This window comes from Convolutriloba macropyga, chromosome 3 (genome assembly GCF_964194025.1).
Source record: "Convolutriloba macropyga chromosome 3, txConMacr16.3, whole genome shotgun sequence".
In the NCBI taxonomy this organism is placed as follows: Eukaryota; Metazoa; Xenacoelomorpha; order Acoela; family Convolutidae; genus Convolutriloba; species Convolutriloba macropyga.
This window is the reverse complement of record NC_134470.1, coordinates 38,951,132-38,972,709: the sequence shown is the minus strand read 5'-3', so window position 1 is coordinate 38,972,709 and position 21,578 is coordinate 38,951,132. Positions and strand designations below refer to the sequence as shown.

Here is a 21,578-nt window from a genome sequence, read left to right as displayed (position 1 = left end):
GACAAAATTACTTGTTATGACCATTTTATGAGCCATATGTTTTGGTACTGCAAACACAAACACTCAAAATGATTCTAATTTTTGCAATTTTTTTGAAAGTTTTTTGTCATTTTTTGAGTTTTTCCTGCTTCAGGGGGCAGGGAATTTCTTTTTAGGTTTGATAGTAGGGCACTGCACAGATTCTAGTAACAATGGATTTGTTTTCATTATTTTAATGTCTCGAAATTTTGCTTTATTTTGAGAAAATCTGAAATTTTTTTAAAGGTTTCCTAAAGTTTTTGTAAATTTTTGATATTTGCCCATTCTCATGTGCTAGAAAACCTATTTCACGGTCAGATAAAAAGTTACTGCATGGTAGGTAGTTTTAATGGATTTGTTTTCAAAAATTTAACCATTCGAATTTTAAAAACATTTTGATAAAATTTTGCGATTTTGAAGTTTTTTCAAACCGTTTGTCTTTTATTCAGTTTTTCTTGCCTCACTGGCCAGATAACCTCATCCAGGGTTTCATAATATGTTATTAAACAGTTGCTAGGGGGCAATTGAATGGTTTTCAACATTTCAATAGAACGAATTTCTTTTTTTTGAAATTTGATATTTTTTCTAAAAATTTTTGCCTATCGATCTTTGAGCCAATGAATTTTTCAAGGCTTGAAATTGGGTTACTGGATAGCCTTTAGAGTCACAGAAATTCTTCTGAAGATATTAATATCCCAGTTTTTAGCAACATTTCTTTAAAACTTGCAATTGATTTCAATTTTTTTTTAAAAATTTTTGGTCATTTTCGAGTTAATCAAACTTCAAGGGCCAATGAATTTTTGTCAAGTCTTGCAGATATAATACTGGACCGATTTCAGAAAAAAAACAGGTTTTGAACATGTTTTTGAAATAGGTATATTTAAAGGAATCAAATTTTGCCTCAGGGGTACAAGCCTCAAGAGTTTTAGCAATGAGTATATATTTGTTTAGTTAGATTGATTGTTTTATTTTCTCAATTCTTTGAGATCATTTTGTTTGTGTTTTGGCTGGCATTGTTTAATTAATCTGCTGTACATGTAGAGTACTTCTAATTTTTTATTCAATTTTTTGAATTGCATTCCAGTCTTGTCCTGCTATGTTTTTTTACTTCGTCGAATGAAAATTTCTCGCTTTACCTCATTTTACCGCCTTTTCGGCATTTTGCATAAAATCTTTTTGACTTCTCTAGGCTGGTTTCACTCTTCTCTCATTCTGCTAAAAGTGTTTTTATACAACAGTAAAGCAATTCAAAATGAACACAGTCAGTATCAAAAAAACGAAATCAGAAATAGAAACGGAATAAACCCATAAAGCACAATTTTAGCTGCCCGTTACTCAAACTTTGTTTTTTTTACCTTCTCTAATGCTTATTTGTATTGATACTAGCCCCTTTTTTCTCTTTCAATCCCAATCTTGGTGATGGGAATCAACGGTGGCTATTTTCCGGCAATCTGCCAGGTTTGTTCAAATTATTCCAAGACTAAAAAAAAATTAGTGAGGACAACTGTTACTCCCGAAATGAAAAATGAACCATTTATGTGAGAATGAAATAATGATTCAGTCACGACCGACAAATATGCAGGTGGAAATTTTTAAAACCGGGAGTATCTAGCCGCTCTTTTATACAAGCAGATTGGGGAAGTAGTTTTGGAAATCACCTTATTTGTCTTTACCTAAACCTTATCAAAGCTAGACCCTCCTCCTGCACACACACTTCATTCGTGTGAGAACAATTTCATTACATTGCAAAAAGGACATTTGCTCGGGGATATATACTCGGCTCATCACTGTTTTACGCATGTATTTTGAGCACATGCATCAAGATCAGGAAAGTAAGCGAGTGCGAAGAGGTCCGACAGCCTCAATTTATGGTATACAGGTCGCAGGTTTTCGCATATTACTGTGCGCGAAAACTAGCAACCTAATCCTTTGATCTCGTCGCCGACTCTAATCTAATCCTGTGATTTTCGGGGATTGTTCAGGAATGGCAAGTTGGCCGGTGATTTTCGCATTGCCGCTGATTTTGGGCAAATTTGCTTAAATACGAAAAACCAACGAAATGTTCTCCGGCAGTTAGTGTCAGATGCCCGGGAAATTTGGTCTTTTGATATTCGAATGATTAATTGCTCTCGAGCAAAGTTTACAGCATTTTGCTGGACTGTTTTTCATCTAGAATGTTTGTTCGCTCGCTTCAGGGTTTTGAATTTTGTGAAATGATGACTTGAGCACTACCCGAAAACTTCTGGTGAATTTAAAAGAATGTAAATGACATTGCAGATACCTGTCTAACATGTGGACAGACTACCGGCCTGAGCAGTACTCTCGACTGTTCTACGTGTTGCTTGAGACAGTGCACAACCACTGTCTCCGCAAGAACATCAATATTGTGCAGGAGGATGGGTATGGAACTCTTACACAAGGAAAGGTGGAGCAATGTGATGGAGTCAGGTTAGTAACCAATGGTTACATCACAACTTACACAATGCCACCTCACCAAAATTGCCAACATGCCCTAACCCAAAACATTGATAAAATTGATAAAATTGCCAAAGTACCCACAGCATTATCCAACATTGATCAGATTGATTACTTTTGATCTTCATGTTTAATTGCTCTCAAATGAAGTTTGAGGCAATTATACTGAACGCCAAAAATAAGTTAGCACCCCCTACTTTTACGTGACTTGATTTTTAAATAGCCGCAAAGCGACAGAGGGAGGCTATTATCGGTCTTCTCATGGTTCTTTTACAATCCAAAGTATATGGATTGTATTGTTATGCTGCCTTTTTTAAATTGCTCTTGAAAGAAATTCATAGCAATTATTGTAAACGTGTGTGTTTTTTACGACTCGAAGAGGAGTATTGAGATTCTACAGGTTTTTACGACTCGAAGAGGAATATTGAGATTCTACAGGTTTTTACGACTCGAAGAAGAGTATTGATATTCTACAGGTTTTACGACTCGAAGAGGAGTATTGAGATTCTACAGGTTTTTTTCAGCAGAAAGCAAGTTTGTTCATGACTTGAATTTTGACTTCTTTCGGTTCGAGCATTTACCCATGTTTCTGATTGTTGACTTCTGTTTTCGAACATTGGACTTTAACAGTAGCTTCGTTTATAATGTATAGTAATTAGGAACTGCCGGTAATGTTCAAGGTGAAGAGGTTATTTCGAGATTTTTTGTTCCTATATAAGTCACCCCTAATTATCTAAACTACACCGCACAAACCTCCCGCCCCCCACCTATTAACCCCCCCCCCAAAAAAACCAACCTACCCCCCCCCCCCCACTACCCCAGCACTACCCAGCTCCCCAACCTATCTACCCACCCACCCACCTACCTACAGCCCTCCCCCCACCACCTATCTATCCCCCCACCTTACCCCCACCTAACCTACCCCCAAACTAACCCCTCCCTTCATCTAACTACCCCACCTCCCCCCACTACCCCATACCCCAGCACTACACATCTCCCCAACCTATCTACCCACCCACCCCACCTAGCTCCCCCGCATCTAAAAAATGGTCGGTATTTTTAAAACACTTTAATGTGATTTTTTGTGCTACTTCTGTTTTTTTCTCTTGTCTATTTTGATTTTCTGATTTCGTTAAAGTTAGTTTGGAGATTATAATGCACAACGATTCGAGTCGTTTCCGGTATTCTACCGACTATGTTTTTTTTAGCAGAAAGCAATTTTGTTCATGACTTGAATTTTGACTTCTTTCTATTCGAGCTTTTACCTCCGTTTTCAATTGTTGACTTCTGTTTTGGAACATTGGACTTTATCAATAGCTCAGTTTGTAATGAATAGCAATTGGTAACAGTCTGTAATTAAAGGTGAAGAGGTCAATTTGAGAAAGTTTGATCCCATTTAACTACCTACCCCCACACGTACCTACCCTCCCCCCCACCCCGAAACGTACCTACCCCCGCCCCCCCCCCCCAACCCCAACGTACCTACCCCCCTCGTACCTAACTACCCCCCACGTACCTACCTACCCCACGCAACGTACCTAACCTCTACTCCACCTATCTAAACCCCCCACCACCACCTACCTGCCCGCACCTACCAACCTCCCACCCCATCAGCACCTAACCACAACCCTGAACTGAAAAAATTTCAACGCTTTTTATGTTATATCGGTCTACTGTTTTTGTTATTTCCAGTGTATTTTTTGGTAATCCGATTTTGTCCCAGTTAGGGTGGAAACTTTTTTGCTTGATGATACGAGTCGTTTCCGGTATTCTACCAGCTATGTTTTTTTTAGCAGAAAGCAAGTTTGTTCTTGACTTGAATTTTGACTTCTTTCATTTCGAGCATTGACCTCCGTTTTTTATTGTTGACTTCTATTTTCGAACCATTGGACTTTAACAGTAGCTTCGTTTGTAATGTATAGTAATTAGGAAATGCTGGTAATGTTCAAGGTGAAGAGGTCATTTTGAGATTTTTTGTTTCTATATAAGTCACCCCTAATTATCTAAACTACACCGCACAACCCTCCCCACCACCTATCTACCCCCCAACACCTACCTAACCGTCCCCGTACCCCCAAGACCCCTCCCCCCACAACTTACCCCCACCTACCCGTACCCCTTCCCCCCTTCACCTAAATTCCCCCACGTACCCCCCAACTACCCAAGCTTGACCAACCTCCCCAACCTATCTACCCACCCACCCACCTACCTACCCCCCACCACCTACCCCCCAGGTTAGAGATTATAATGCACAAAGATTCGAGTCGTTTCCGGTATTCTACCGGCTATGTTTTTTTGCAGAAAGCAAGTTTGTTCATGACTTGAATTTTGACTTTCTTTTCGAGCATTTACCTCCGTTTTTGATTCTTGACTTCTGTTTTCGAACATTGGACTTTATCAATAGCTTAGTTTGTAATGAATAGCAATTGGTAACCGTCTGTAATTAAAGGTGAAGAGGTCAATTTGAGAAAGTTTGATCCCATTTAACTGCCTACCCCCCGCACGTACCTACCCCCCGCACGTACCTACCCCCCCACCCCAAAACGTACCTACCCCCCAACCCCAACGTACCTACCTCCCTCGTACCTAACTACCCCCCACGTACCTACCTACCCCACGCAACGTACCTAACCTCCACTCCACCTATCTAAACCCCCCACCACCACCTACCTGCCCCCACATACCAACCTCTCCCCAGCAGCACCTATCCACACCCCCTGAACTGAAAAAATTTTTAACGCTTTTTATGTTATATTGGTCTACTTTATTTTTTATTTCCCGTGTGTTTTTCGATATTCTGATTTCGTCCCAGTTAGGGTGGAAACTTTTTTGCTTGATGATACGAGTCGTTTCCGGTATTCTACCGGCTATATTTTTTTTTAGCAGAAAGCAAGTTTGTACATGACTTGAATTTTGGATTCTTTCTTTTCGAGCATTTACCTCCGTTTTTGATTAATGACTTCTATTTTCGAACAATTGGACTTTAACAGTAGCTTCGTTTGTAATGTATAGTAATTAGGAAATGCTGGTAATGTTCAAGGTGAAGAGGTCATTTTGAGAATTTTTGTTTCTATAAAAGTCACCCCTAGTTATCTAAGCTACACCGGACAACCCTCGCCACCACCTATCTACCCCCAACACCTACCTAAACCCACGCCGCTCCCGTACCCCCCTCCCCCCCAAAAAAAAGAACCCTGCCCCCCACAATTTATCCCCAACCTACCCGTACCCCTTCCCTTCACCTAACTTCCCCCACCTACCCCCCAACTACCCAAGCACTACCCACATCCCCAACCTCTGTACCCACCCACCCAACTACCTACACCCTCACCTACCCGTACCCCACAAACTACCCCCTCCCTTCACCTAACTACCCCCACCTACCCCCCCCCCCCCCACCCAACTACCCCAGCACTACCCACCTCCCCAACTTATCTACCCACCCACCCACCTACCTACCCCCCACCACCTACCTACCCCCCGCCTCAAATTTCCCCCGCCCCAACTTACCCCCCCCCCACCTACCCCTACCCCCAAACAACCCCTCCCTTCACCAAACTATCCCCACCTACCCCCTAACAACCCCAGCTCTATCCACCTCCCCAACCTATCTAACCAACCACCCCACCTACCTAAAAAATTGTCGGCTTTTTAAAAACACTTTAAGGTGGTATATTGGGCTACTTTTGTATTTTTTCTCTTGTCTTTTTGATGTTCAGATTTGGTAAGGTTAGGTTAGACATTATAATGCACGACGATTCTAGTCGTTTCCGGTATTCTACTGGCTTCTAGAACATTCTTTGGCTTCTCATATGACTCGTTTACGCTTTCGTTCATCATTTTTGAGTGATCTCTATTGCTCTCACTCCGAAATAAAGCTTGTTGCTAATATATAAACGGTTGCAGTTAGCAACAATAAGTGATTCAACGCGCAGTGGTTCGTGCGGGTGGCTCAGGATCGGGAGGTCAATGATTCGAATCCCGTTGCGGGAAATTTTTTTGCACCCATAAAGAAAATTTGATCTATGCTACAGACACTGAATTACATTGCCACGCCTGACGTTCAAGAGCAATTCTTCCGACATTTATCGGTTTATGTTTTAAAGATCTGTTCACAATTTTTTGTGTTTTTCCCCATAAATGAGAAGTAAATTTAGAGTGGTGATTTTAGTAACGCTCAAATAGCAAATAGAGCCAAAAATCGAGCAGGCTTGAGGCGCAATTTTTTTTTCAAACTACTTTTTCAATAGGGTGGGAAGTTTGAAAAAACTGTCGGTTTTCGAGAAGGTATTTTTTTCACGTGCGTCAGTTTGACTTATGTTTTCATTGTTTTTCTCTTGAGTGCTTCCAACATGATACATATTTTTTCTATTTGCGCCTTTAAGCAAATTTTTGAATTCATCGGAGGGCAGTTAACGCTTGCTACCACTTTGACACAAGTTATGGTCATAAAATATTCGTGAAATTTTGATTTTTTGCCCCCTTTTTTATTTCTGCTGTCTTGTTACTTACCCGTACTTAACTTTAAGTGCGTTTCAGTTTCAGTAATGGGCCAGTATGACTGCAATTTTTCATCATTACTGAATCATAGACTGCCTGATGTCACTTTTTTGACTTTTCAGACTTGCGTTCAGTCTGATTTTTAATTGTCAGACTTGGCCCAAGTGCGAAAACAAAGTTTCGTACGGGGATCGAACCCACGCTCTCCCGCTTCCTTGAAGTTCGTTCTCCTTCCTGCGCAACGGTGAAAGTTGCGTCTGCGTCTTTTGCGTAGTAAATATACGCTTCAAAGAAGCAAATTTCAAGCGAGAAAGCGAGCAAATTATTTAACATGGGAGATTTGCATTTCCAATTGCCCAGTACTGATTTACACTTGGAGTTTGGTACGGGTAGTATCATTAATGGCAGATCTGATTGATTGGCTATGAGAAACATATGAACCCAATTAAAGGTATAATAAAAATTTTTAGTTAATTTTTGTGTTCTGCTTTCAATTCTTGTTACTTTTGTTGTCCTTCATCGCATTAGGAACAGCTCCCATAGGGTACTAATCGCAATTATGTTAATCGATTCAACTGTTTTTATTAAAAACTTAAGTTTTCTGTAACGTTGCCATCTTTTTTTTCAAAAAGAAATGAAACTTTTGCAGGTTTTGAATGGCCACATTGTTAATCTATCTCTTAGTCTCATTAATGTCAGGTCGCGTGGTTGCTAATGAGAACTAAATCAATTGAAATGGTTGTTTCAGTCCGCAGCGATTGATTTCTGTGCTTTTTACACTTGGTTGTGTTCAAAAAAGTTAGCGCGACCTTGAAACTTTTTTCAACAAATAAGAATTGATTGTTCAAACTTGCATGTTTTTGTTGTTTTTTCGTATGATCTTATGGTTTTATCTAGAAAAAAATAGTTCTCCTAGGCCTTAAAACACTAGATCTTGCGAACAGAAATCTTTTTAAAGTTTTTTCTGTGCGTTTTATAAGATTATGGGCTTTAAGGAATGTCTTAGTTTAATGTGAATGCTAAAATCAAAAGTGTTGGTTGTCAAGTCTTTAGTTAATTCATTTGTTTGGGTTGTAATTAAAACTTGTCATTCTATCTTTTTTGTAACGACCATATGACGTCCAATGACGTTCAAATTGGCATGCATATGGGTTTTCTTGCCTTTTTAGTTTTGTTTTTATCTTTGAAGTTTGTTTCAGTTGAGGAAAACATTCTAAAACCTAACAAACTTTTTAACCAACATAAATTTTCTGGTTTTTAAGTTTTCATTAAACAACTGCTGTTTTTCAGCCTTTTTGAGTTTTTTCGTACTAATTTGCTTAGTTAAGATTCGTTGTAGGGTTATTATTCTTAAATGAAAACAATTAAATGTTTGTTATCATCTTTTTTAATAGAAACAAAATATTTCAATTCTGCAGTTTTCGTGTAGTTTTTGCTTTTATTTTTTTTGTCTAGAGTGTTTTACAGTGCGTTCGGGTGTTGTTTAGGCTCTCAACGAATAGGCAAAAATTGCTTTTTAAACTGTTGTGGAAAAAGATCTATCGAGATTCTGCAAGTATATGGAATATTATCCAAAAACTTAATTTTTCTTTGTTTTTGTCCTTTATTTTTTTCTTTTTTACGTGGTTTTGATATGTTTAACTGTTATTTTATGTTTAATGTTATGTTTCATTAGAGTCATCCTTCATATTCCCAGCCACTATTGTAAAGGCAGTATTTTTTTCATTGTCGATTATTTATTTCGCTTTACCTTAGTTCAGAGCTCGTTCATTAAATTGCGTCAAATCTTTTTAAACTCTCTAGGCTATTTTCATTTTTTGCTCATTCTGTTCAAAGTTCTTTTAGGCATCAAGTTTTCAGCAAAACCCTCTACAATCAACAGAGTCAGTATTGGAAAATTAAATCAAAATGAAACGGGTTAAAACCCATTTTAAGAACACAATTTAACATGCCTGCTACTCAAGATGCCTGCTACTTAATGGCAGGATTATGGAACCCTCCTCAGGAAACAGGAGTATGTCTAACTACGGAATGACATCAGCATAATTCACACTTTGAAATGTTTTTGTACCAAAATAAATCTGTTCAATTTCTTTTTTCAATGTCAATCGGGTTTACGGTAATGGCGTCTAGTTTCCAGTAATCTACGGGGTATGTTTTCCAGAATACGCAATTTTATTGAACCGATATTTTGTATATTAGACATTTTGATATTGAAAATTGGTAAAGGAATCAAAACTAATTTTGACAAATTGTCAAGAATTGTTTTCACATTTTTCTTTCCCTTTCTAATTTGTTTCTAGTTTTATTTTCATATTGAGTGGTATATTGAAGTAAATGGTTTCGGTAGTATAGTCAATGGTTGGCAGAGACGCGAATTAAATTCTACTTCGAGTCAATTCCGGAGTCCTCTGGCTATGTGTTCTGAAGACGTTTTTGAAAGCTGCTTGGATGGCTTTAATTCAAGGTTAAGAGGTGATTTTTTAGGAGTTTTTGAGATGCAAAGTTTTTTTTAGTTTAATTTCTGATCAGTATTGAATCGGCGTTTCTCAAAGTTGATAAAGATATCCAGCAAGATATTACTTATTATGTTTTATGGCCATTTTATGAGCTATATACTTTGGTACTGCAAAGAAAAAACACGCAAAACAAAACGATACTAATTTTTGAACATTTTTCAATTTTTGAAAATTTTTCTCGTTTTTAGAGTTTTTTCTTCAACCTCAAGGGCCAATGAACCTCCTTTTTGTTTTGACAATAGGTTACCGGATAATTTCGTGTGGCAATAAAGTTTTTCACGATTTCATTATCACGAATTTTGATCAATTTTTGATAAAACTTGCAATCTTTTTCAAGGTTTTTTGTTAACTCCTGTCGTTTTTTGAGTATTTCTCTCTCCAGCAGTCAGGGATCTTCCTCTACTGTTTGATATTAAGTTACTGTATGCTTTTTAGGGGCAATGAGATTTTTCAAAATTTGAAGGTCATTTTTTTAACAGTTTTTGATAAATTTTGACTTTTTTCAAAATTTCTGAAATTTGTTATCATTTTTGTAGTTTACCGACCTTCACGAGCCAGTGAAAAAATTTCACGTTTGCGATTGGATCACTGGATAGTCTTTGGCATCAAGAAATGGTTTTAAAGATATTAATATTACGAATGTTACCAATATTTCAATAAAATTTGCGATATTTTCCATTTGTCCCCCCAGAGCACAAGCCGTTACATAGTAAATCTTTATGCAAAAAATTGGCAAATGTTTCTAGGAGTGCAAATAGTATGCCCCCAATAAACTGGGGATGCACAAACAAAAATCTCCCAATTTTGCACTTGTTTCATTTTCTGAGTTTACGGATATTAACGGTCCAATGAGACTCGGGCCAATTTCAAGACTTGAGTCTCATTAAAGGCCAATTTCCTGCAGTTAGTTGTTGCAGTTAGTTTATTGGACAAATTCAGAGAAAAAAACAGTTTTGAAGAATTAAATTTGGCAAGATTTGGAAATTTTATTAAATTTTGCATTTTTCAGTATTAAAAGTAATTAAAGTACATGTCATATTTCTCGTAGCAATTATATTAGTCCTGTCGGTCTTTTTAATTTCTCTTAACCGAAGTTCATAGCAATTATTGTAAACGTGTGTGGCTTTTTTATGCAAAATTTTTGCTTGACAATTATGACTTTTCGAGTGGTTTTTACGTACTTGACTTTTGCGTTTCGCGTGATCTAAAATTCTCTATCAATCACAATTTCAAGAAGCTGAACTCAAATGGCAATAATTCAATACTAAAACGCAAATGAAAAGTGCGCCGAAAGTGGTGTCATTTCTTAACTTTAAGTCTTAATAGTGGAATATGTTAACCTCTAATGTGGTTATTTGAAGCCCACTATTGAACTTCTTAGTCCCATTTAGGCTCCCCCCTCCCCCCACCCGACTGACGGAAGCAGGCTGCAATTGATTAGACCTCCCAATAGTCGTTCGATAGCAATTCTTCCGACGTTTAGTCGGTTATGTTTTTATTCGATTTTTCCCTCGATCGATTTTTCGTCTGATGCTTTTGGGTTTTTGTCCTCAAAAACGGGATAAACAGGTAGCGTCCAGCGGGCATTAGGTAATGGTTAAGTGACTTTGCTTGAAGTCACTGAGAACGTCTAGCGTTTATCGACAACCGCGAAGTGGTTCGAGTTATTAAGTGAGAATTTAGAAGTGACTTCTGCAGAGTCGAAACACGAAACGCGCTTTTTTTAATATGAAGAAATTCAACGAAATTCAATTTCTGTCAAAGTAGCAACTTCTGGCATTTTGACTTCTGGCACTGCAGACTTTCGGCAATTTAAAATGTGCACGTGAGTGTTTTAAGTGCTCACTGAGACTTTCACCTCTGATTCAGTTGAAACTTTTTTGGAGGCTTATATTATGGTATGAAGGACGGTTCTTAGAGATTGAAGATTCTTCCACTGTTGACCCCCCCATATTGCCCCCAACCCCACCCCCACTGTTGCTCCCCACATCAGCCCCCGGTGCACCACCCTTCCCCGTTTCTAGCTACTGACAAACAACCACTCGCTAAAAACACGCAAGTTTAAATTTTTCTTGCAAAATTTTTTTCAAGCTTTTCTAAAATCTATGACATTTTTTGATTTTTACTAGCCCTGGGTGCCAAGGAAGCTCCTCTAGATTTTAATAATATGTTACTGCATTTTTTGCTAGTGGTAATGGAATGGTTTCAATTTTTTTACCTTCATTTTTCTTTATTCAGGTCTTTCCAGACCCAGGGGCAAGAAACCTCCTAAGGGGTTTGATAACTAGTTACTGAGAAAATTTTATTGGGCATGGAATAGTTTTTTGACCTTTTAATGTCACAAATTTCGCTATTTTTTTAATAAAACTTGTTTTTTTTCAAAACTTTAAAACCATCTGTCGTTTTATAGGTTTTTTCAGCCTCAAGAGCCAAGGAACCTCCTCTAGGGTTTGAAAATATGTTACATTATAATTTGCAGATGTATTGGAATGTCTTGCAAGATTTTAGCATCACAAATTTTAGCACTTTTTGACAATTTCTGCCATTTTTTTCAATTTGTGACATATAGTCATTATTCAGGTTTTCAAGGTTCAGAAAACCTCCGTTAGTGTGTGATAGTAAGTTGCCGCTAAAATTTTTTTGGTCATGGACTAATTTTCAACTTTTTTATATCACAAATTTTAGCATTTTTTTTCAAAATACTTGCATTTTTTTAAAAGATTTTTTCATTTTTTAGATTTCTCCAGCCTCAAGAGTCACTGAACTTCCTCTAGGGTCTGCCAATATGTTACTCCATAGTTTACAGAAGTAATGGAAAGTTTTTCAAAATTTTAATATCTCGAATTTAAGCAATTTTTTAAAATATTCGCAATTTTTTCATCTTTTTGAGTTTTTCTGGCACAGGGTGCCCTGGGACCTCCAAGGTTTGATAAATTGATGCATATTTTATAGAGTTAATGGAATGGTGATCAATATTTTTTATGACTCCATTTTTATTAATCTTTTTTGATAAAATTTAAACTTTTTTCCATTTTTTGGAAAATTTTACCATGTTCCAACTGTATGGATCTTCATGAGCCATTGAAACTATTTGAGGCTTGAAACAGGGATAATAGATAGTCTCTTGAGACATATAAATGGTGCTCAAGATATAAATATCTTTTGTCTTCTTTTGTAATTTTAACGACCATTACTGGCCAACGAAAGTTTTTATGTCTATGAGATGGGTTACTTGAAAGAATTTTGGAGACAAAAAATGGTTTTGAACTTTTTTAATGCAAAGTTTCAGAGTCAAAACACATCATGGAAAATGAAAATTTTCCTATCTCTGTCGCTTAGAGTTTCGTTCTTTCTTTTTCTCGTTCACGTTTTATCTCGCTCTGTCTCTCTCTTTGTTGATGCCGCACTTCAGCTGCTGTTCTGTGGCACAATGTCATCATCTCTGATCCTCATTAACAATGAGTTATAGTAGAATTGTTTTTATCATAATTGACTCAGCAGGCATATTTTAGGAAATCATTGTTAATTTTTTTACTCGATTTTTCGCTTGACCGATTTTTCGTCTGATGCTTTTCAGTTTTGTCCTCAAAAAAGGGATAAACAGGTAGCGCCCTGGGGGAATTAAGTGCTCCTAGAGCCTTTCAGCTCTGGTTCAGCTCCAACTGTTTTTGAAACTTATACTTATGGTGTGAAGGACGGTTCTTAGAAGTTGAAGACCCCTTCACTGTTGACCCCTCTTCCAACATTGCACCCCACCCCACTGTTGCTCCCCCATCAGCCCTCGGTGCATCCCCCGTGTCTAGCTACTGACGAACAACAGCTTGCTAAATACACGCAAATTCATATTTTTTTGCAAAATTTTTTTCATGCTTTTCAAAAAAAATTTTGACATTTTTGTTTTTTACTAGCCCTGGGTGTCAAGGAACCTTCACTAGGTTTTAATAATACGCTACTGCATATTGTGCTAGTGGTAATAGATTGAATTCAACTTTTTTGGACACTTATTTTTCCTTTTTCATGTCCTTCCAGACCCAGGGGTCAGAAAACCTCCTAAGAAGTTTGATAATTAGTTACTGAGAAATTTTTACTGGCCATGGAATAGTTTTTCAACCTTTTAATGTCACAAATTTTGGCAAATTTTTTAATAGAATTTGCTTTTTTTTCAAAATTGTAAATTTTTGTGTTGTTTTCGAAGTTTTTTCAGCCTCAAGAGCCAAGGAACCTCCTCTAGGGATTGAAAATAGGTTATCGTATAAATTCTAGATGCAATGGAATGTCTTGCAAGATTTTAGCGTCACAAATTTTAGCATTTTTTTGACAGTTTTTTGAAAAATTTTTTTCAATTTTTTGACATTCATAGTCATTATTCAAATTTTTGAGATTCAAGGGTCAGAAAAACACTGTTAGGGTTTGATAATAAGTTACCGCAAAAGTTTTGGACTAGTCTTCATTTTTTTAATATCACAAGTTTTAGCAATTTTTTCCATAAATTTTGCAATTTTTTTAAAGTTTTTCTTTAGGTTTCTCTAGCCTCAAAAGCCACTGAACTTCCTCTAGGGTTTGATATTATGTCATTGCATAGTTTATAGATGTAATGGAATGCTTTTCAAGATTTAAATATTACGAAATAAAGCAATTTTTTAAAATATTCGCAATTTTTTCATCATTTTGAGTTTTTCCGGAACAGGGGGTCCTGGGACCTCCTCCAAGGTTTAATATTAACCTGATGCATATTTTATAGAATTAATGGAATGGTTATCAATATTTTTATGACTCCAGTTCTAGTAATTTTTGGAAAATTTTTATCATGTTCCATGTATGGATCCGTGTATGGGTCGTTAGCTAGTGAAACAACCTCAAGCATGAAACAGGGATTTTAGATAGTCTCTTGAGACGTTGTCTTTTTCTGATTTTAACGACTATTAATAGCCAACGAAATTTTTTATGTCTCGGAGATGGTTTACTTGACAGATTTTTTGAGACAAAAAAAGGTTTTGAAACTTTTTTAATTCGAAGTTGAAAACTTTTTTTAATTTTGCGTTTACCAATTTTTTTTTCTATATGATATATTTGCTAACAAGGCTAGAAAACTAGAAGTTGCAGGGTCGAATCCCATTATGGAAAATATATCTCTCATTCTCTCTGTGTCGGTTAGGGTTTCTCTCCTTCTCTTTCTCTTTTTATCTCTCCCTCTCTCTCTCTCTCTCTCTCTCTCTCTCTCTCTCTCTCTATCTCTCTTTGTTTATGCCGCACTTCAGCTGCTGCTTTGTGGCGCAATTTCATCATCTCTGATCCTCATTAACAATGAGTTATAGTGGAAATGTTTTTCTAATCTTAATTGACTGAACAAGCACTTTAGGAAATCATTATTTCACTATAGGAAATGTTTTGAATTTATCGTAAATGAATTAAGAGGCACTTATTAGGAAATCATTGTTAGTTGCTCTCAAACGCAATTTGTAACAAATATATTAATCTTGTTTGTCTCTTTTATGTAATTTAACACTTGGCCGATTTTTGTTCTGACCCATTTGACTTTTGTCGTCAGAAACGGGATAAAGAGGTAGCGCCCAGTTTGCATAAAGTTCTCTTAGAGCCGTTCAGCGCACTGGTCTTCAAGTATGCGGTTAACAGAAACTGTTTTGGAGACTTATTCTTATGGCGTGAAGGGCGGTTCTTAAAAAGCGATCCCACACCCTCACCCACCCACCGCCGCCATATCAGTCCCCCAATCTACTTTTGCACCCCGGCTACGATGCACCACCGCTGCGGTACACCGCCGCTGCGCTCACCATACGGCCCTTAAATTAAATCTAAAGCTAACCTCACTAACCCGTGGCTAGCTCCTGATGAAAACAACCGCTCGTCGGTTGTTGGAGAGCACTTCGCTTGATTTTAGTCGGTTATGTTTCTATATTTAGCGCCCAAAAATCGAAAAAAAAAACAAGTATTACTTAATTTAGCCGTTTTGTTCTTTTTGGTCTACTTCGTACCCAGTTTCATTAATGAGTGGTCATTTAATACATTATCGGTGTTCAAAAAAAGGTGCAATCAAACAAGTTTTGAGGGCTAAAATTTGGCTTTGCGGCATCGAAAGCGGTTTCTGTCAATTTTTAATTGATTTTTTGTTTGTTGTCTATTTGTTGTTCTTTTCGTAACCGCAAAAAAAATTGAATACGAACAGTTCTTAAATCACTTCTGTAGAAGAATTGGTAATCGTAAACCTATGGGATTTTTTAGTTGAGTACTAATGGTTTGCATTACTTTGAAATTAATTATTAAAAAAAATAAGCGAATTTTTCAACTTACTTTTTTTGTTCTTTTTTGTCTAATTGTTACCAATCCTTATTGTGGACTGGTCCCATATCTTTTCTGGTGAATTACAAGTTATTTTGTTTACTTTCAGTTTTATCTGGCGCTATTTTGATTTTGTTATAAAGTTTTGTTTTTTAAAACGGAAAAAGTTTTTGATGTTTCTAATGTTTGTTGTTGTTTGATTTTGTTGTTCGTCTTGACTCGCTTTCTTAATATCGGCATATCTGATCAATCTAATGCATCATGTTTTACTCCACTGGGTTGTTTGCTTTGAAGGCTATCTTTTCGTTCATACACCAATTTTTTTTTGAAAAATACGTGAATTTTTGGGTTTTTCTATCTGTTCCTCATTTGGTAGACGATTTTGCCAAAATTGTGGATGAGCGGGGTCGGAACCATATGTGCCATCGCACATTACCGAGCCTCCTTGTTCCTTTTAATGGACAAACATTACGATGAGTTGATGACCAATTTCGACCAAAAGAATGCCAATTTTCATTTAGTCAGTTTGAATTTTGGCTTCGCTGCTTATTTGGTGCACTAGTTCTTGTTGGATTTGAGATGTTGAGAGCATTGGCTCTTTGACTTAAGTAACTTGAGCTGATATTATCATATGTTGTCCATTTCGATCACTCCTTGATAGCAATTCTTAAGGCGCTCCGCGGGTCAACAGTTTTTCTCAATAGTTCCCTTTACGTTTCGATGTCCAACATGTTTGCTATGTTTGTCTCTCACTAGCGTTTGCTCGTTGTTTTTGAAAAAGTATAACAATTGAACGCCATGTTCCTTGCTCATAAAGAGACATTTTCTATGGTGGGCCGAGAATCAAGTGCTGTAAGAGTTTCAATTGCGATATGCGGGTTCTTTTAGTTGGAAACTCTGCGTCCCTCAGTACCAAGTGAGAGATATAGAAATGAAGCTGTACTTTGTTTTTGTGTATCCAATGATTTTCTCAACAGAGAAATCTTTGATCTATCAGTTTTTGACAATTGTTTTGTCTGTTGGTTTTCACTTGAGCGTTACAAGCTCTTCTCTTGCGTTCTGGTTAGGCTGACAATTCAACAGTTATCTCCTTATAGTGATGGCCAGGAGGAAAAATTCATTCCTTCTGGTAGGGTTTGTGATACTTCTGGTGTGTTGTATTTTTTTCCGCGGGAGCTTATTTAAAATGGATTTTCCATTTTTACCCACGCAATTGTAGGTCATTTGACGGTTTGTCCCGAAAATGTTCACTTCCAATTGACGTTTTCTGTCGGTCACGCTTGATGACGTACTGTAGATTATTAGTTGACGCGTTTGTGGTATCATGCTACCAGTTTTAGATCTAGAAGTTTGATTCCCCAGTGATTCTGGAATTTTTATCGTGTAAAATTTGATAAGATGCTGACTAAGAATATTTATCGTGTAAGATCTAATCAGATCTTACACAATAAAAATTTCTCTTATCAGATCTTACACGATAAAAATTCTTGTAAGAGGAATTTTTATCGTGTAAGATCTGGTAAGACATCTTGTAAGATAAACATTCCTCTTATCAGAATTTTTATCGTGTAAGATCTGATAAGACATCTTATAAGATAAACATTCCTCTTATCAGAATTTTCATCGTGTAAGATCTGATAAGACTGAATTTTTATCGTGTAAGATCTGATATGACATGTTTTAATTACTTCAATATAACCGTATAACGTAGTCAGGGTCCTATGAAAGTAAAAAATAATCGGTCAGCTAACCAATTGTGAAACAAAAAATGCTTGTTGATTCTGTTTTGGCGGCAGTTTTATTGTGAGTCTTAACTGGGTACTATGGCTAAACTTAGCAGTCCAAGATAGTTTTGGTCTTTGAAAAAAAATTTCAGCCTTGGTTGATAATCACCGCTTCGGAGAAAGCCCCTGCCACTGAAATAATCTTTTTTACAATATCTAATAAGTCTTAAACGACAGTATAAGACATTTTTATCTTTGTTGCTCTGACACTTAAGTGTTGCATGCTGTAGTTTTTCGGCTACTGCTTGAGAGCAACTCTGAATTGTCTTCAAAATGAAGAATATACCATACTTCAGAAATTTATATCAGAGGAAATTTTTATCGTGTAAGATCTGATAAGATCGAATTTTTATCCTGTAAGATCTTATAAGAGGAATTTTTATCCTGTAAGATCTTATAAGAGGAATTTTTTCGTGTAAGATCTGATAAGATCGAATTTTTATCCTGTAAGATCTTATAAAAGGAACTTTTATCGTGTAAGATCTTATAAGAGGAAATTTTTATCGTGTAAGATCTGATAAGATCGAATTTTTATCCTGTAAGATCTTATAAGAGGAATTTTTATCGTGTAAGATCTTATGAGAGGAATTTTTATCGTGTAAGATCTTATAAGAGGAATTTTTATCGTGTAAGATCTTATAAGAGGAATTTTTATCGTGTAAGATCTCATAAGAGGAATTTTTATCGTGTAAGATCTTATAAGAGGAATTTTTTATCGTATAAGATCTGATAAACGTCTTATCAGATCTGATATGAAGATGCATCCCCTTACAGGCTATTAGCAAGATGGTTTTGTCAAAAATTTGTCAGATCTTACACGATACAAATTCCACAATCATTTCCCACTACAAGTCATCAGTTAGTTTTCTAGAGTTGTCGTGACATTTATAGCACTCCTATTTTTTGGCTATTATAGCGCTCCTATTTTTGTTACAATTCAAAGAATTTGAATTGTATTGGGGCGCTGTCTTTTTTTTAAGATCTGTTCGCACATTTTCATGATTTTTGAAGTCAAATTGGAGTAGTGATTTTGGTCGAGACGAAAAAGCGAGTGATTTTGCGGTATGAATCTTTTTTGCTCCAGTTTTAAAGTAGAGTGAGAAAAGGGTGTTTGAACAAAAATTCGGTTTCTCGGTAGTGGTTTTTTGTTCACATGCGGCAATTTCACTCTGATTTTTACTGTTTTTTCGATTTTTTGGACCGGATTTTTTTCTAAATGGTTTTTCCAATCCATTCACAGCTCATTCTAGACCTAGTTTTTTGTTTGAATTAAATTTTCGTTTCCCGCTAGTGGTTTTTTTTACATTGATTTTCCGTTTTTTCTTAGTTTTTTGATCTGATTTTTTTTAAAAAATGGTTTTTTCAATTCACTCATAGTCCGTGCTAGGTCTATTTTTTCTGTTTAGTCAATGAAAATTCTTTGAATTGTAAGTCAGGACTTGTCCTGCTATGTTTTTTTACCTCGTCGAACTTTTTTTCGCTTTACCAATTTTGCCGCTTTTTCGACTCTTTGCGTGAAATCTTTTCGACTTCTCTAGGCTAGTTTCACTCTTCTGTCATATTGCGCAAAGTCTTTTTAAACAGCAGCTGCACAGCAAAGCAATGCAAGAAATGAAGAGAACCGACTCGAAATGAAGAGAGTCCGTATAAAAAAATCAAAGTCATAAATAGAAACGGGATAAACCCATAAAGCCCATTTTTAGATGCCCGGTACTTGAACATTGCTCTCATAAGTTTTAGTTTCTATCTATAATGCTTATTGGTATTGATACTAGACCCGGTAGCCTCTCACTGAGAGACAGGAGTATGTTCAATTACGAAATGACATCAAAATAAATCGCACTTAAAAATGTTTTTAACAAAAATCAATTTTTATTGATATCTTCTTTTCTTTCAATCCCAATAGAGTTATGGGAATCAACGGCGGCTATTTTCCGGCAATTTGCCGGGTATGTTTTTTAGACTACATGTTTATCAAACTGTTTCCATCATTAGACTACGAGTTTATCACCACTCTTTTATCGCCGCTGTTTATTTAGTAACAGTGGCGATAAAAGAGTGTGATAAACTCGTAGTCTAATGCTGAAGCGTTTTTCCAGTGTCGACCGGGCATTCAAATTTATTACACTGGCAGTTTATTTAACTGCTATCATCGCAACAGGTGTTGATTAAAAAGATTTAACAATGCGGGAGAATTCGATTCAGTGACAAGTATTTGTTAGAACATGAATCTTAGCGGCCTAAGATTGCTAATTGCACGTGCCTCCAAGTCCAAGTTTTAGCGACCAAAAAATTCGTTCCCGGGGTTCTCTAAAGTGACTTGCTGGGCGAATCGTTCATGAACAAATAGTAACAGAAAATGGGCAATCAAAATTTAACCAATTTGTTTTCAATTGGTAGCGGTAGTTAGTACGGTACCACGCCGTACTTTTTGTCTTGAAAAAGTGTATATACGCGTAAATCCCTGTGAAACCAAGCAGTCTTTTAGAGTCTTGCTGTTCCCTATAAATCCGATTCACCGAAACTGCTGAAGCAACAAAAGAATTCCTGTTGTTCCGAAGTGCAGATTTGGGGACCACCCCCCCCCCCCCCACTCCATTCCCCTCTCCACACATCGAACTCTACTGTGTAGGTACAAATCTGCGGTTTAAAGAGTCTTTCCATGTGATTTGGATATACCCTCTCCACATTCGCCACCACTATCGCTTTTGCACCGCTCCCTCCCATTTCCATGCCTCCCTCTCCTCGCACAAGAAGAGCGACAAGACGCGTGCATTGTTTAACAGAATTTTTAAATTTTTAGAGCTAATTTGTTCTATGAAGGATATTTTGAAAAATGTTTTTGTATGAGATTGATGTAAGATTCCACAACAATGTATATATCAATGACTTAAGTTACAAGCTCCTTATGTGGCGTTAAGCGATGCCATTTTTGTTCAGCATTTTAAAAAAAGTTTATTTTGAAACCATTCTAGTTAAAATGTGTTGAACTATATATTGTCTTGTTTAGAATATTTGGGATAAACTCTGGGCTGTTTGAACCCTTCAAAACGACAGTCGCTCTGCAAACGATATTCAATGAGACACACGGAGAGGTATTTGAGAAGATACTGCTTGACAAAGACCCGACTGTGCTGCACTATGCAGGCAACTCAAAGGGACACTACAGAACCAAAACTGACATCAGAGAAGGAAACAGTCTATTCGCAAGGATGTTTCGAAAACATTGTCCGTTTGTAACATTCAAATATCCTAAAGTCTGAACCTTTTTTTTATCAAGTTAAACTTTTCAAAATTGTATTTATTTGAAGGCAGTACTTTTGCGTCAGCTGGATTTAGGCCGAGTGAATGTGCATCTAAGCTTGTTCTGGCTGGGCCGAGCAATTTTTTAAATCTCTTGAATATTTTTTCCTGCGTAATCGCAACGGAACAGCATTAGGCCATAGCGGCCTGTTCTCAACTGCCCTTTTTCTTATTAATCAGCTGAACCGTTGCTGAACCTACGTCATAAATACATGCTTGATTTATTCTTGTTGACAATAAATCATCCAATTGCTCATACGCCCCAAAATCAAATAGAGCACACCCATTCAACAATTTGTGAACTCTATTGCGCGAACTGGATTTTCGTATTTTCCAACTGGTTCAACCACAGATGTTTGGCCGTCTTTTTAATTGCTCTCAATCGAAGTTTGTGGCAACTATATTAGTCCTTCTAGTAATTTTTAATGCGATTCTTTTTGTACTACTGACTTTTCGTATAATCATCTTTTTTTCATCTGACCATATGACTTTCCGTTCTTGTTGAGCAGTTGTTTGATAGCCTTGGGCATTACTATTCTCTAAGTGTCCGATTCAGCGTTTTGACATAAAATTATTAATTGCTCTTGTATTAGTATACAATGCTCTCACTTTTAAAATCAAAATATTGTCTCCCGGGTGCTAGGACAATAGATCGAAAGACAACAGATCGAAAACGAAAATT

General features: G+C 36.7%; 1 protein-coding gene across 1 annotated transcript in view; it reads left to right on the top strand.

Moving 5' to 3' along the window:
• The window catches only part of LOC142337058 (alpha-1,4-N-acetylglucosaminyltransferase-like), a 30,207-nt gene extending 9,300 nt beyond the window's left edge, over positions 1-20,907 (top strand). Inside the window, exons 5-6 of the mRNA XM_075386122.1 lie at positions 2,296-2,466; positions 20,604-20,907. Of these exons, the coding sequence (XP_075242237.1) occupies positions 2,296-2,466; positions 20,604-20,856 (424 nt within the window). The 3' untranslated portion in view covers positions 20,857-20,907. The remainder of the gene's footprint in view (positions 1-2,295; positions 2,467-20,603) is intronic.
• The last annotated feature ends 671 nt before the right edge of the window (positions 20,908-21,578 follow it).